The 14096-nt window shown below is 48.8% G+C and overlaps 1 protein-coding gene across 2 annotated transcripts in view; it reads left to right on the top strand.

Moving 5' to 3' along the window:
* The window catches only part of LOC135907198 (phospholipid-transporting ATPase ABCA3-like), a 354979-nt gene that overhangs the window by 306966 nt on the left and 33917 nt on the right, over positions 1-14096 (top strand). For both annotated transcript variants that reach the window (XM_065438886.2, XM_065438887.2), the window contains 2 exons: positions 4396-4583; positions 8448-8621. In XM_065438886.2, the coding sequence (XP_065294958.1) occupies positions 4396-4583; positions 8448-8621 (362 nt within the window). The remainder of the gene's footprint in view (positions 1-4395; positions 4584-8447; positions 8622-14096) is intronic.

Genomic DNA, 14096 nt, shown 5'->3' with positions numbered 1-14096 from the left:
AGGTGTCCTATGCAGCCGTCGGTCCATCCTTCTCGGAATCCGACGTACTACATCCGGAAACCAGTATATTTACGGCTGAGGCCTACGCACTTTTGTCGGTTGTAAATCATATAAAGAAATCAAAACTCCAGAAATCAATTATATATACGGACTCCCTTAGTGTTGTGAAGGCCTTGATGTCATTCTGTAACCACAAAAGTTCGGTAATTAGTGAACTCTACTCTGTTCTGTGCAAAGCATATATATCTAACCAACTTGTGATTATATGCGGGGTGCCTGGACATAGGGACATAGAGGGTAACGTTTTAGCGGACCAGATGGCCACATCAATTTCAATGCATGCAGTTAATCCTACTGCTTCGGTCTCTGTGAAAGACCTGAAGCCTTTCTTAAGAAGAAAACTGCAAAACTATACTGGCAACGCTTTTGGGACCTGGACACAAATAATAAACTGCATAAAATAAAGCCACAATTAGGTTTCTGGCCTCCTGTGACAAAATCCTGCCGGACAGATGTCCTATTCTGCCGTCTAAGACACACACTTTTGGCACACATAACGTTTTACTCACGGCAAACGAGCCTCCAACCTGTGGTAGATGCGGGGAGAGGCTGACCGTCCTCCACGTCCTACTGGAGTGTCGGGAAGCCGAATCTGAAGAAAAGAAACATTTTCTCTTAGCATACCGGCAGCACATCCCCCTTCATCCTGTTATGTTACTTGGTCCAGAACCACTCTTTGACATCAACGCCATCCCAGGTTTTATGAAAGATGTTGTATTGCATGTTATTAGTCCCACGCGTCGGTAGCACTTCCTTTCTTGAGAGGATGCCGCTGTGATAATTATATTGAATAGCACATGCCTCTAGGTCCTTGTGGTCCAAGGGCTCTGGCGAGGCAGTAGTGCTGTAAACAGTTTAACATCTCGCATATTTTAAGCAATGCGTCATTCTTCTACGAAGGATTTCAATGCTCATAGTATCCGTCCTTAGTCATCGGCATAATTTTATAGCACGTAGATTTTACGCACTTTACAGCGACTATATTTAGGCCACTTTACAGCCAAGTCACATCTTCCATAATACATCGTTAACACTAGCGCTTGTCGTGGCGCTCTTTGGCCAAACCTGGCTCTTGCGCCATAAAACGCCACACATCATTATCAGTACACCGAGCCTTTTTTTACGTCACAATCCTGACCTCCTTCTTGAGCAGTTCGCCTTTTGTTACATTTTCGCATAGGAAAAAATCATCCGCGCCGTGTACACAGTCAAGAAATAGCCGTTACGAAAAGAGAGGCACTGTTGGCCATCGCCATCCACTTGGTTTGCTACCATGTTAGCGTGACTAGTGCGCAGCATTCCTGAGGCGGACTACCATGTGGCAACAAGCGGCACTGATTTGGAAGCGATGGTCGAGGGTACTGCCGAGAGCAGGGCGCATTTAACAGGCTAGGGTGAAAGCTGGTGCCCTGGTACTGCAAGAAAGGAAGGAAAGAAGGAAAGACGCTTGATTTAAAGCCACCACTAACGGACAGTAAAAAAGAGCGCATGCGCCGCTGACGCCCGTGTTTATGCGCCGAGCTCGATTGAAGCCAATCACTTTGAAAGGAGGGGGGGGGGCTAAGAGAAATAAGGGAATGTAATGGCAGTGTTATATAAGTGCACACTGTGTTTTGTATCTGATATTCGCGGACTTTTGGGGCAGTGTGCTGGGCTAGCCATGCGAAGTTGCTGAGCTTTAGGGGTTGAGGAGAGGATTAGGATGAACTTCACGAAGATGTGCTTGTTCCGTGTTCATTGTAGGGTGTGGCTGGGATAAAATAGCGCAGTTTTCGCTGACGTTCTTGTGATGTTCAGATATTTGCTCTTTGTACATGGTGGAGTCTTGCGCTGTCATTGTATTGGCCAGGGAACCGTGGCGCACTGTGGTTAACTTCGCGGGCACGTTGATGAAGCAACTCATTTCTCTCGATCCCAGCATGACCAGGTGCCCAACTCAGTGTCATTGTAATGTTCTGCTTGCGGTTACAGGGCTCTATTAGGTGGGTTTCCAGTAGTTGGCATTGCATGTTGGAAATGACTAGGCTGGAGCAGGTATAAATGACTAGGCTGGAGCTTAGTGAGTAGAGAAGCTTCTTGTATGACATATCGCCTGAATTTCAGAGTGGCTGCGTTGGGAGTGTTGGAAGCGGCCCAGCTGTTGGGGCAATCGGTGCTGTCTCCCAGGATTTATATAGTTACGTGTGGAAAGACACAGACAAAAATGCTATTTGCACGCTATTTACAATGGAGCCAGGCAGCCAGGCTGACACTCGCTCGTTCCAAGGTCACCGAACAACTTCTTAGTCGTTCTCACGGTGGCTCGTATCTTGAGCATCGCTCAGTGATAGCCTAATATTACCCCCCGGCGGCAAAAGTACCGTCAGGGTGCTGTTAAATATCCAAGGCACATGGAGAGTCGTAGGGCTTGAGTCGATCAACGTGAACATTGTCACTGGTTGTCACAGCGGAGGACGTAGTGGGCGTGGCAAGAACGATTTCATAGGTGGCATCGGTCACTTTGCGTATCACGCGATATGGGCATGTGTAACAGGTAAGCAGTGTTTAACAAAGCCTGACTTTACGCGATGGTGACCAAAGTAACACGAGGGCGCCGGGCACAAAATGGACATCACGGTGACGGGGGCCGTAGCGTTGTTTCTGCTTGTCTTGAGACATTTGTAGACGAGCGCGCGCCAGATGACGAGCATGGTCAGCATGGGCGATTGCATCACGGGCATAATCGCTAGTTTAAGCTGTGGTGGACGGAAGCACAGCGTCCAGTGGTAGTGTCGGTACGCGGCCATACAAGAGGTAAAACGGGGAAAAGCCAGCAGTTCTGAGACGGGAAGAGTTGTATGCGAAGGTAACGTAAGGTAGAGCCAGGTCCCAGTCAGGCTGACACTCGCACTTGCCAAGGGCACCGACCAACTTCTTCATCGTAATAATATATTGCATACGCGTACGACCCCATTTTATAGCGTGTGGTGTCCGTCTATATTGTGATACATTTCCGGTCTCTGTGATGAAGTTTTGTTTGTGCTTGACGTCAACCAGACATGTAGGTGTGGCGCCATATTGGCCGGTATGTGTGGAAATGCAATGTTGCGTTGTGGCAGAGGGCTTTGATTAACTTGTGTCAGCTGGACTGACGAGGGCTATCCCTACTGGTATCAGGCTGCTGCATCCTTGTTTCTTAGAAGACAAGCACGCTACTTGTCTGTCTCGGTATTGTTGTTAGTTCGGTGAGAGTGGGAAAGGGGCCCGTCCCTGTGTTGAAGACGCTGATTTGAGGTGCATATAGGTAGACCTAGGAGGGCCTTGTCAAGGATGTTGAGGGAAGATTTGAGTTTTCTAATTTGCGTTTGTTAGCATTAGGAACGCGGCGGTGTAGAGAGCTTTACTATAACACGAGTGCACTCATGTGTTGTGTTTCTTTCCTTTGTCTACGTCCGTTTTTTTGCTATTGATGCGTCGTATCAGGTACGTGAAATTTCGGTAATTTCTTTATATTCTGTAAAGCTAGAGTTTGCATTGATGTTGTGATTTATGATGACTCCGAGTATTCGGCCCCATGTCACCTTTGGTACCTGTGTTCCTGCAACGTATTCTGCGTGTGAGCCGTCACGGAGATCAGCACGCCTTGACCGCGCTCGAGCGCATGCTGCTGCGATGAAACGCGATCATGGCATGATTCGATCTAGCGAGACCGTGAGTGAGCAAATAAATCCTTTACATCCTATGAGCACCAGGCCTCCATGGTTTGCGCTGACGTCATACTAGCCGCCATGTTGTTCCCACCAGCACGGTGCGAAGCTGCGTCTGTTAGCATCTACTGCGGTCGTTCTGCCGGTTCGGCCGTGTATCTGGCACAGACGCCAGCATTCTGACAGCGTCTCTACGACATTGAAGCAGGGGGCGGGGGTATTTTGTGAGACTGTCCACTTGGACCACTGCTGGTTGGCTAGGGCCGCTCGTCTCCTCCTCTCTCGTACAGCTGCGTCCAATCAGCAGCGGCCTAAATGGACAGTCCACTAGGTCCACTCTTACAGAATACTCACCCGCCCCCCCCGTTTACTCTTGGGAGTGAATATGATGAACTGACGTCATTGCAGCCGCCATGCAGCAGGAACAGCACAGTGTGGTAAGTTGTAATCATGCCGTCACGTACGAGCTGTCTGCACAACTTCGCTGTCTTGGGGACGCATACACATCATGTGTCAGATTAGAACTCGTTTGTGACGTATCTTGGCCTGTTTATAATTCTTTGTATTATTTTTTGTCTACTCACCCATCTAATTTGTATGGCGTTGAGGAGGAAATAAATTTCATTACCCCTGTCCCCTTGCCACGCAGTGGCAGTCGCAGGTCAGCTACTGCTTCCAGCTCGGAGGCCTACTGGATAGGCTGAACGCGTACGAGTACCTGTACCTGGTCGGCCGACTGCGAGGCATCCCTGAATGCGAATTGAAGCCCATGGTGGACAGCGTCATATCGGTCGTTGACCTCGACGAGCACGCCTCGAAGGAGTGCGGCGTGTACAGGTTGGCGGGCGCCGATTTAATTTATGTAGCCAGCATTCTTACAATCAGGCGTGTGCGAGTACTAATCTTCAAAAAAGAATTGAAGGTGAATCGAATGGTGCCGAGACGAGTAGAATCGAAAACTGGTCGAACTGTTTTGCGGTAGCAGAAGACGGTTCTTCCAATAAATATAGAACGATACTCACGTCCTAGTATTCGCTAGATTTGTGTGTTTCTGTAACGAAGCTTATTTATTACGCGTACAGAACATTAGGATTAAATGACAGTTTGTTCGCGTAGACGACAATTTCCGCAGATCACAAAAGACATAGCTTTGCACTTTTTAGGCACAAAGCATGCCCGCGTGAACAACGTGTATCGCATTTCTGCGCCAATATTTTCTTTTGTTGTAGGAAGTTGGCGTTTTGAAATCAAAAACTACTCGAATACAGTGCTATTTAGAATAGTGACTATTCACTATTGCCAAGTAGGGCACATTTCATTTCTTCAGAAGTTTGAACTATTGGCACTGCCATTGAGAATTTGTTGCGTCCTATTATTGTGAACGATCGGATAGCAAAATTCGTCAAAGAGTAGAAAATATATTATAATTTATCAGCCAAGTGCCAGACAGCGATTGCGTTCTGCCTTATCACCAGAAGTGATGTTTCACTTCGCGAACGCGTGTGACGCGCAAGCGTATGGGCGCTGTGGCACACGCGATGCTATCGGTCATTGGTGCGCCTTGACGCCTATACGGTCAGCATCACAAATTTTGTTCAATACAGGGCTGGCGCAGCCGCGACAGACGCAGCAGCCGCCGCAGTAGAACGCCCCCGTTGTAAACATTCACCGCGGACACCGGCTGTCAAAACGGTGGTGTTGTGGAATCGCGGCAGCAGCAGCGAGCGAAGTGACCTTAGTGCTTCTATCGCTTCAACGCAAACACATCGGTGAGAACACAGCACACGCAAAGCTACGGGCCGTAGACGTGGGCTTCCAAAGGAGATCGTTTTAGACATAAAGCGCCCGTGACCGCGCATGGCCGAAGTACAACGCCCTCGGTTCCTTCAACCCGGTGTCACAGCGCAATGCTCGCGACGGAATACGCCGCGATTCCTCCCAGCGCGCGCGCGAGATATAGCCGCCACCTTTGCCTCACCATCGCACGCTTTCACTCGAACACACAGTGTACGGAACGCGAGGACGACGTTACCACGAGACAAACCCACCACGTATGCAACGCAAAGAAAACAACTATAACTGCCAGAGGAGGTCTACCCAGCGCGCATCCCCTACCTTCCACTTGGCCTCGTTTCTCCATCTGTACTTCGCTGAACGTTACCTGAGCGTTTCTCTTGGTGGCGGTACTTCACCACGAGCTTAGCGCGCTCCTTTGTACTACCCAGGCGCGTGATTTTCTTGACTTCCTGGTGCTTTCGCCGTTCGTTTCCTTTGTTTCAAAAAAACACCGTCGATTTGAAGAGCTGGCCAGTTATGCTTGCGTGTAAAAATGAAGCTTAAGTGAGCGGATTAGAAAACCAGGCAAGCTTGGGCCGTTTCGCGACTAATAACAAACAGTGCACTGAAATAATAGGAAGCTTAAGCCTCGCCTTCAAGAGTGGAACGCAACAGCGTTCCCATCGACCAGGAAAAGGGTGTAAGACAATGCGCTACGGCGCAGCGATCACTTACGAGGCGCCCCGAATCGGACTTTGCACCCAGCAATCGCGCGGTGAGCGCCGCGCAACGCAGCGTTCGGCGCGGCAACGAAACGTGTGCCTGAGCAAACGGAACGAACCAAGCAACTTGGTGAATCGGAGGGAGGAACGATCTACGCGAGCCAAACGTCGTCATCGGCACGGACAGTCGGGCCGCGACGCGCCTCGCACCGGTCTCCGCACGACCCCAATACGCTGAAACGAGACGAAGGCGAGAAACGGGTGAGTGGCGCGCAACCTTTCGGGGCAGCGCCGTACATTACGAGGAGGGGGTCTTCTGTGTTTGCCGCAAGAAGCCTCTGCGTGTGCGGCTAGCGCTGAAGAAATGGCTCGGAAACGTACTTCACTACGCGTTTAACTGCGACTTCTGTAATTTACACGCTCATACCGATATACGTCGCAGTACAACTTTCTACGGCTCGTTTTTAAGGCAACACCGCATTCACTAGAGGCGCTTTTGTCCCGCTTTGAACCAACGAACTCATGGCTGGGTGGTAGCGTCCCCGTCTCACACTCAGAAGACCCTGGTTCTATTCCCACCCAGCCCATCTTGCAAGTTGTTTTTTTTATGAATTGCTTTCCGCGATATTTCGCTCACGGCCAACGCCACCGACACCAACACCGACGACACCGGCTTTTCTGCGACACGAGCTCCTTAACGCTGTCACGTGAAAACGAAGACAAGGAAGGCGCACACAGCGCTTGTGTTTGTGTGTATGCCTCCGTTCGTCTTCACTTTCTGCACCCTGTTTGTTATTAGCCATAAAAGCTTGTTTAAAATATTTGACGGATGCGGTGCCGCGTTCAAATGAGCTTTAGGCCGATTGGGGAGCCTGTAAATTAGAAACATCACAAAAAGTTTGGAAACTCATGGCGGTTCTGCCAGAACACTGGCAAATAGCGGCGGCATTGCGATACCAGGGCACATTTTATATTGCGTCGTACAGCGTTAATCAGGGCCAAGGGACACAAGAAAAGCGAGGACATGCGCTTTCTTGCGTCCCTTGTCCCTAATTCGCGCTGTACCACACAATCTGAAATGAACATGGATATATTGCGCTCAGTTTTACACAGAAGATATTAAGGAAGAACAGGACGATGACGGACGTAGCGCAAACTACCAACCTACAACTTGGTTGGTAGGTTGGTTCGTGCTTGGTTGGTCCATCAACGTCCTGTTCTTCCTTAATATAATCTGTGTAAAACTGAGCGCAAAATAACCATTAACGTTCACTAACTGGCCCCCTTCATTGCTTTACTAAATCTAAAATGAAAAACCAACTAGCTACAATCATAACCCATGTAAGTTACAAGGAGGCAGTTGAAGAGGCATAAACACGGCGCAGTGGTTAACCTGTTATTTGGGGCGCGGACCCAGCAGTTAGTCACAAGGTTAGCCTACATGGTGCACCTCAAGAACGGCGGTAGCATAGAGGCAGAAAGAGCACATGACTTTGTGCTTAATGAGCAAAGTACAATACGGCAGCATTGTAAATCGTTCCAAGTGGATGCAAACACAGTGACATAATCTGAATAATTATTTCCGTTGCTGAAGTTGACAAAAAAATATCTGTAATCTGTCCAATGCCGAGGCATCCTTATTGACTAATTTGAAATTGTTAAGCAGAAGTAGGGCAATTCTCTCATTAGCTCAGAATAACCAATAAAATTTTTATTGATACCTAGCTTAGCTAGGAACACGCACACTGCTTCTGAGGTAGGTGAGCACATCACCCCCTCTGTACATACGCGAGTGAACCCGGTGCCCCTTGAAAGGGCCCCCACCATCACCTCCGCCTCTACACTTTTTCAGTAATGCATAGTGGGTGCTGCCGCTCTACTTAATGGCCGTCTTGCAATCGGCAATATTCCCAATGTAACAATGCGATTGCTCTCCATTCCCAACCCGTTGTCGTTGCTTAGTGGCTATGGTGTTGGGCTGCTAATGCACGTGGTCGCGGGATCGAACCCCTGCCACAGCGGCTGCAATTTCGATAGAGGTGAAATGCGAAAACACCCGTGTGCTTAGCTTTAGGTGCACGTTAAAGAACCCCAGGTGGTCGAAATTTCCGAAGTCCTCCACTACGGCGTGGCTCATAGTCAGAAAGTGGTTCTGGCACGTAAAACCCCATAATATAAGTAAATGTTTTTCTCCATTCCCCAGCGGAGGCAACCGCCGAAAGTTGTCCATCGGAGCCGCTCTGCTGGGACTGCAGCCATTCGTGTTTCTGGACGAGCCGTACGCGGGGGTGGACGTCGTGTCCAGAAACAAGATCTTCCGAGCCATCGCGGAGATCAAGAAATGCGCGCAGACGACCTTCGTACTTACGTCACACAAGTGAGTGCTGCCGAAGTGCAGACAAAGTTGTCACCCAACGAAGCCAATGGGAAAATTACTATTCTAGCGAGGGGCAGCCGAGTACTCGATTTGTTAAGTAACAGCCAAATGAAGTCAGTGCAGAACGTAGCTGAGGTGTGAGCACAGAGGAAACTGTTTTTCGAACCTCTTCTGATCGAGTGATTTCTGCAACCATCATAATGCCTAGCACGAGATATGCGACATTCAGAGGAAAAACACAAGCCTGTTTTTCATAAGTGTGAGTGTCAAAAATTTACATTTCATAATTTGTTTACTTTAATGTGGAAGGTTAATATGACTCTTCCTGAACTTTCACAAGTGTTCATTGTCGCATCATCCTGACGTTTGCAAACTGCACTCTGTTTTTCGAGCGTGCTGCTCAATGTATATAAATCATGGTATCTGTAAACTGGTAGGGAGACATTCATAGATGTCTACATGTTCAGAAAATGTCGGCCTGTCACACCGGTTGCCATCAGTTTGCTGGGAGGGTTCAGTTTGCTGGTTAGCTTTTGTCAACAAAATAACACAGAAAGACGTATGACTTCAATGCTTGAAGTGGCAACGGTATCGTGATTATAAGCTGCTTGGGGCAAATGCTTCAATTCATCTAGGGTTCACCACTTTGGCTGCTACGCGAACAGTTATTTAGCTTGTTTGATGTTGCAGCTTATTTCACCTTACGTGCAAGTGTGCTTTGAAACATATGAAGACTTTGTGTCCTAAGGGGAACATAACTAGGCTTTTAACGACGGCAGTCGCATCCATTTAGAATGTGAACGATTAGAATGGGTTTGAATGACACCGACAGAGGGACTTGAAAACTGACTTCACTTTTATTTGTGCACGCACCCAGTGTGCATCAACTAACGAAGAAAATTAGCTTCAATTGACAGTAACTAGTACGGCCAAAACATAGTCACAATATTGGAATGTATGCAATACCTAGCACTCACCATTCTGCTGTGCAACAACTTGTTATTATAACTAAGAGTTATCAGTCGCGACATCCTTGCACTGCTGCCCCCCGCCTTTTCTTATTACTAAAAAAATAATTAACGTGCCTATTTTGCTGCCTGGAACTCTGAGTGCACTCGCTTTCTTGCCACCTTCACACTGGAGCATTCGGCGTATTGAATGACCGGAATGTTCCTGCTGCCGAAATGCGGGGTCGTTCACGTTGCTTTCCCGCCGCGTCGTCAGAGCTCAACAACCAAGGGTGTGCGATACTCACGGAGGACGGAACTAAGGACAGGCCCTACCAAGTCTCCGCAACAGAAGAGTAGTGTGGAGATGGTCACGTGGTATTTTTTCTTGTATCGGCCATCTTGCGGGGCACAATGGTGGTTTGTTACAATGGCTTAGACTCATGTGTGTGCTTCTCCGTAGATCTCGTACCATGGTAAAGTCACCGTATGTCTAAATTTGGGTCAGTCCCCATGTCTTGTACAGCCTGTTAGCTAGACCGTGCTTTGCCGGCTGTTCTTCTGGCCAGGTGACAAGAAGCAAAAAGCGTGAAACGAGCGCGCAAACAACGCTGTACACCACGTACCGCACTACTGTCGACGGACGATCTGGGAGTATTCTTGCTGTATTCGGTGGATACAGTGCTTACGTGCCATCACGGACTGAAACCACTGTGCTTCAGAACGTAGGATAAATGACTTGCAGGTCAGTGACAGTTGTGCAGCGATCCCGCTTTTGACAGCTGGCGATGCACTCGTGGCACGCAAGGATGATCGAGAAGCAGATGCTGTAAGCACTAAAGGCGCTAACCCTGCTTACCGCATACATCAATGCGCCATAGAGTGGCAGTGAACAGAACGTAGGCGGACGTGCTGTAAGGGTGATTAAGACTCGACAGAAAACTACGTCTGCGCGCAGATAAAACGGCCCATGGTCGATCGCGCGTAGCGAGCCCTGTCAACGGGCTAGAAGCACGCATATACGTTTATATACTGTTGGCCACTGCGCGTGAGCTACAACAGATTTTATCGGGCGCTCCAGGCGCATTTTTTGCCGTCGTCTTTGCCCTGATTCTCCACATTAAGTCCAAGGGCGATGACACTATCGCCGCGCACCGTATGCTGTATGTGGGAGTCAAACCAGGCGAGGGAAGCCGGTGATCTCGGCTGAATCTGGTGCGCGCAAAGGAAGAAAGCGGAGCGCAAACGCACTGTTTGCTCTGAGTACCTCCTGTAAAGATGTTATTCACAGCGTGTTTACAGGAGGTATTCAGAGCCCTGCATTGGGAAGAATTGGGGATAAAAGCTAACCAAGAATACCTTAGTAACTTTCGATTCGCTCATGATATTGACTTGCTTAGTAACTCAGGGGACGAATTCCAATGCATGCTCACTGACCTGGAGAGGCAAAGCAGAAGAGTGGGGCTAAAAATTAATCTGCAGAAAACTAAAGTAATGTTTAACAGTCTAGGAAGAGAACAGAAATTTAATATAGGTAGCGAGGCACTGGAAGTGATAAGGGAATACATCTACTTAGGGCAGGTAGTGACCGCGGATCCGGATCAAGGGACTGAAATAATAAGAAGAATAAGAATGGGCTGCGGTGCGTTTGGCAGGCATTCTGAGATCACGAACAGCAGGTTGCCATTATTCCTCCAGATAAAAGTGTATAACAGGTGTATTTTACCAGTAGTCAGCTACGGAGCAGAAACCAGGAGGCTTACGAAAAGGGTTCTACTTAAATTGAGGACGACGCAACGAGCTATGTAAAGAAGAATGATGGGTGTAATATTAAGGGATAAGAAAAGAGCAGATTGGGCGGGGGAACAAACGCGAGTTACTGACATCTTAGTCGAAATCAAGAAAACGAGATGGGCTTGGGCAGGACATGTAATGAGGAGGGCAGATAAACGATGGTCATTAAGGGTTATGGACTGGATTCCAAGGGAAGGGAAGCGTAGCAGTGGGCGGCAGAAAGTTAGGAGGGCGGAAGAGTTTAAGTTTGCAGGGACAACATGGCCACGATTAGTACATGACCGGTGTAGTTGGAGAAGTATGGGAGAGGTCTTTGCCCTGCAATGGGCGTAACCAGGCTGACGATGATGAAACGCACCGTCTTCTGTCGCGTCAATGGCTGTGGGGAGATGGAAGGGAGGGGGGGGGGCGGCGTGGTGGTCCGGCAGTAACTGCGCATTTCGCGTCCGGGCGCAAGGAGAACTGAAGATCGCGGCTTCCTCCAGCACGATATATGGAGGAAAACGGGAAGACAGCGCGGCTTTCGCTCTGCGAACAAGTGCGTACTTTGAACGGCACCGCTCAGATTTGTGATTCAAAAAAGTTGTTCTTCTCGCGCGGTTGCGTCTGTCGTGTCTTGGAGGTGATCTGCAGACGGCTCGCACCTTTGTGCACGCTGTTGTCTCGCCGCACTTGCGTTGAAGCGATAGACCACACGTAAGTGACTTCGCTCTCTGCTGCTGCCGTGCTTTCTCGGAACAGCGCCTTAACAAGCAGTGTCCGCACTCATCAAATGGAGTGTGTTCATGTTTGCTTGTGCGTGCTGACACCATGCTTGCTAATTCAGTTAGTGAGATAGTTTGCAAGATTTTAGGAGAACGAGTTTATAGACTAGTATCCTGATTTCGTAGAGCTGTCTACTAATTTGCTATCGCAATCGATGCTTCGCCTTTCGGGCCAAACTGCGCCTTTTTTGTTTCGTGAAGCTTCACTTACTGTGAGAAGAATGCGCCTCAAGGCGCAGTCATGCATCTAACCGCGTTCTCTCATCGGCGAGCGCTGTAACTCTTTATATCGCAGCGTTGTGCGACCACCTGGAACTTGTTCAATAATGCGAAATAATGCCTCAAGGCACGACTCACACACGTGGTTGTTAACCTAAACTACTGATGGGCTAGTCATAGGTCGATGGATTATGATGTACGTGCGTAAAGTGTGCTGCCGGTCATCGTCTGCGTATTCTCGTAGCACAGTGACAATGCGTAGATTTATTTTCACAAAAGGCGCCAAAAGTAGCAGGGACCGGCCTCACGGTTTAATTTGCGAAGTTCGCTGTCAACATCTTCCAACGCTAGAGCACAATGCTCTGCCGACATGACGATGGTACATCGTGATTGGATTCGTTGATGGAATCGCCACGTGGCGCGCATTTCTGCGTAGCCTGAAGCAGATCCACGGCGAAGATGAAAAATGTAAATAAGAAGGAAGAAACTGCTCCGACAAAATGTCGAAGTAAAGCGAACTTCTGGCATTACCATAGAGCAAGGAAGAAATGCGCACAGATTCTCATGTCATTGTTTCTGAAATTCAGTGACGCCGGAAGCTGGCGCTACTCCGCCTTGTTGTCGCTGCAGATTCTGCTTTCTTGTTTATATTTCTCGCTTTCGGCGCACAATCACACCACGCTGCGCGCATGTGCGCGCGCCATAGTGATCAGACCAACAGATGCAATCATGATACGATTGCATAAGTCATGCCGTTGTGGTACCGGGCTCTAGGGTTCAATGGTGTTCATAGACAACTCCGCATGTTTGACTGTAAGGCCTTCCCCCCTTCGCCACCACTACTTTTGCCAGCTTCTCTGAAGATAAATATGTGCACTATCATTTCGGTGCGAGAATGCACACGGTATGTGCGGCAGCAGACTTTACGGGCATCGGGAGGTATGACTAGCCCTCTTGCCTTTTATGAGAAAAAACACGCAGGCTAGTAGTGACGTTATAGGAAATGTTTCGCTCTATTGAATGTGTTTTTGGCGGCCCGCACCACGGAGATGTGACGAGCGGCAGCGTGCTGCCGAAGAGGCCCGCAGAAGAGAACGTCGTCATGCTTTTACAACCAGTGATAGCAGCCTGAGGTGTATTGTTTTCACGGTAAGTGAAGCTTCAATGGAAACAGAGTTCTGGGGTAAGCTCCGCACGTTACCGAACAGTAAGCGCGTAAACGTGCGCCTAGCGCGTTGACCGGGCCTTCGTGCGACCATCATCTTTCCGCTATCAACCTTGTTTACTCTTGCACGGCATCCGCTAACCATCACTTCCCTGCGTCCCACGAAAACACAGATATCCAGCGAAGGAAGCTCCGTCCCCTAATTACTCACAGCAGTCGCTTCTTTACCGCCTATGCACAAGGCTGTCTTACGTGCCACAAATGCATCGACAGCTGTCGAAAGCAGGAACACTATCCAGTCGTAACTGATTTGCAAGGCGTTTGTCTTTAGTATTCTGAAGTACACCAGCATCAGTCAGTGACGGTACTTTAGCATGCATCCCCCGAAGACTCCAAATATATTCCCAAATCATCCTTCGTCCGTGGCGTAGTGCGTGGTGTACGGCGTTGTATGCACGCTGTTTTCAATCATTTTACATTTTCTAGTCTCATCCGGTGACAACACAGAAGAAGAAAACACGGACACAAACTTAATCCTGCAGAGACACCACCTTTACTACGGTACAAGACCTACGGGGAAGCGCAC

The sequence above is a fragment of the Dermacentor albipictus genome, chromosome 9 (assembly GCF_038994185.2).
Source record: "Dermacentor albipictus isolate Rhodes 1998 colony chromosome 9, USDA_Dalb.pri_finalv2, whole genome shotgun sequence".
Taxonomy (NCBI): Eukaryota; Metazoa; Arthropoda; class Arachnida; order Ixodida; family Ixodidae; genus Dermacentor; species Dermacentor albipictus.
Note: the sequence above shows the minus strand (reverse complement) of the source record. Positions and strands in the feature narration are given on the sequence as shown.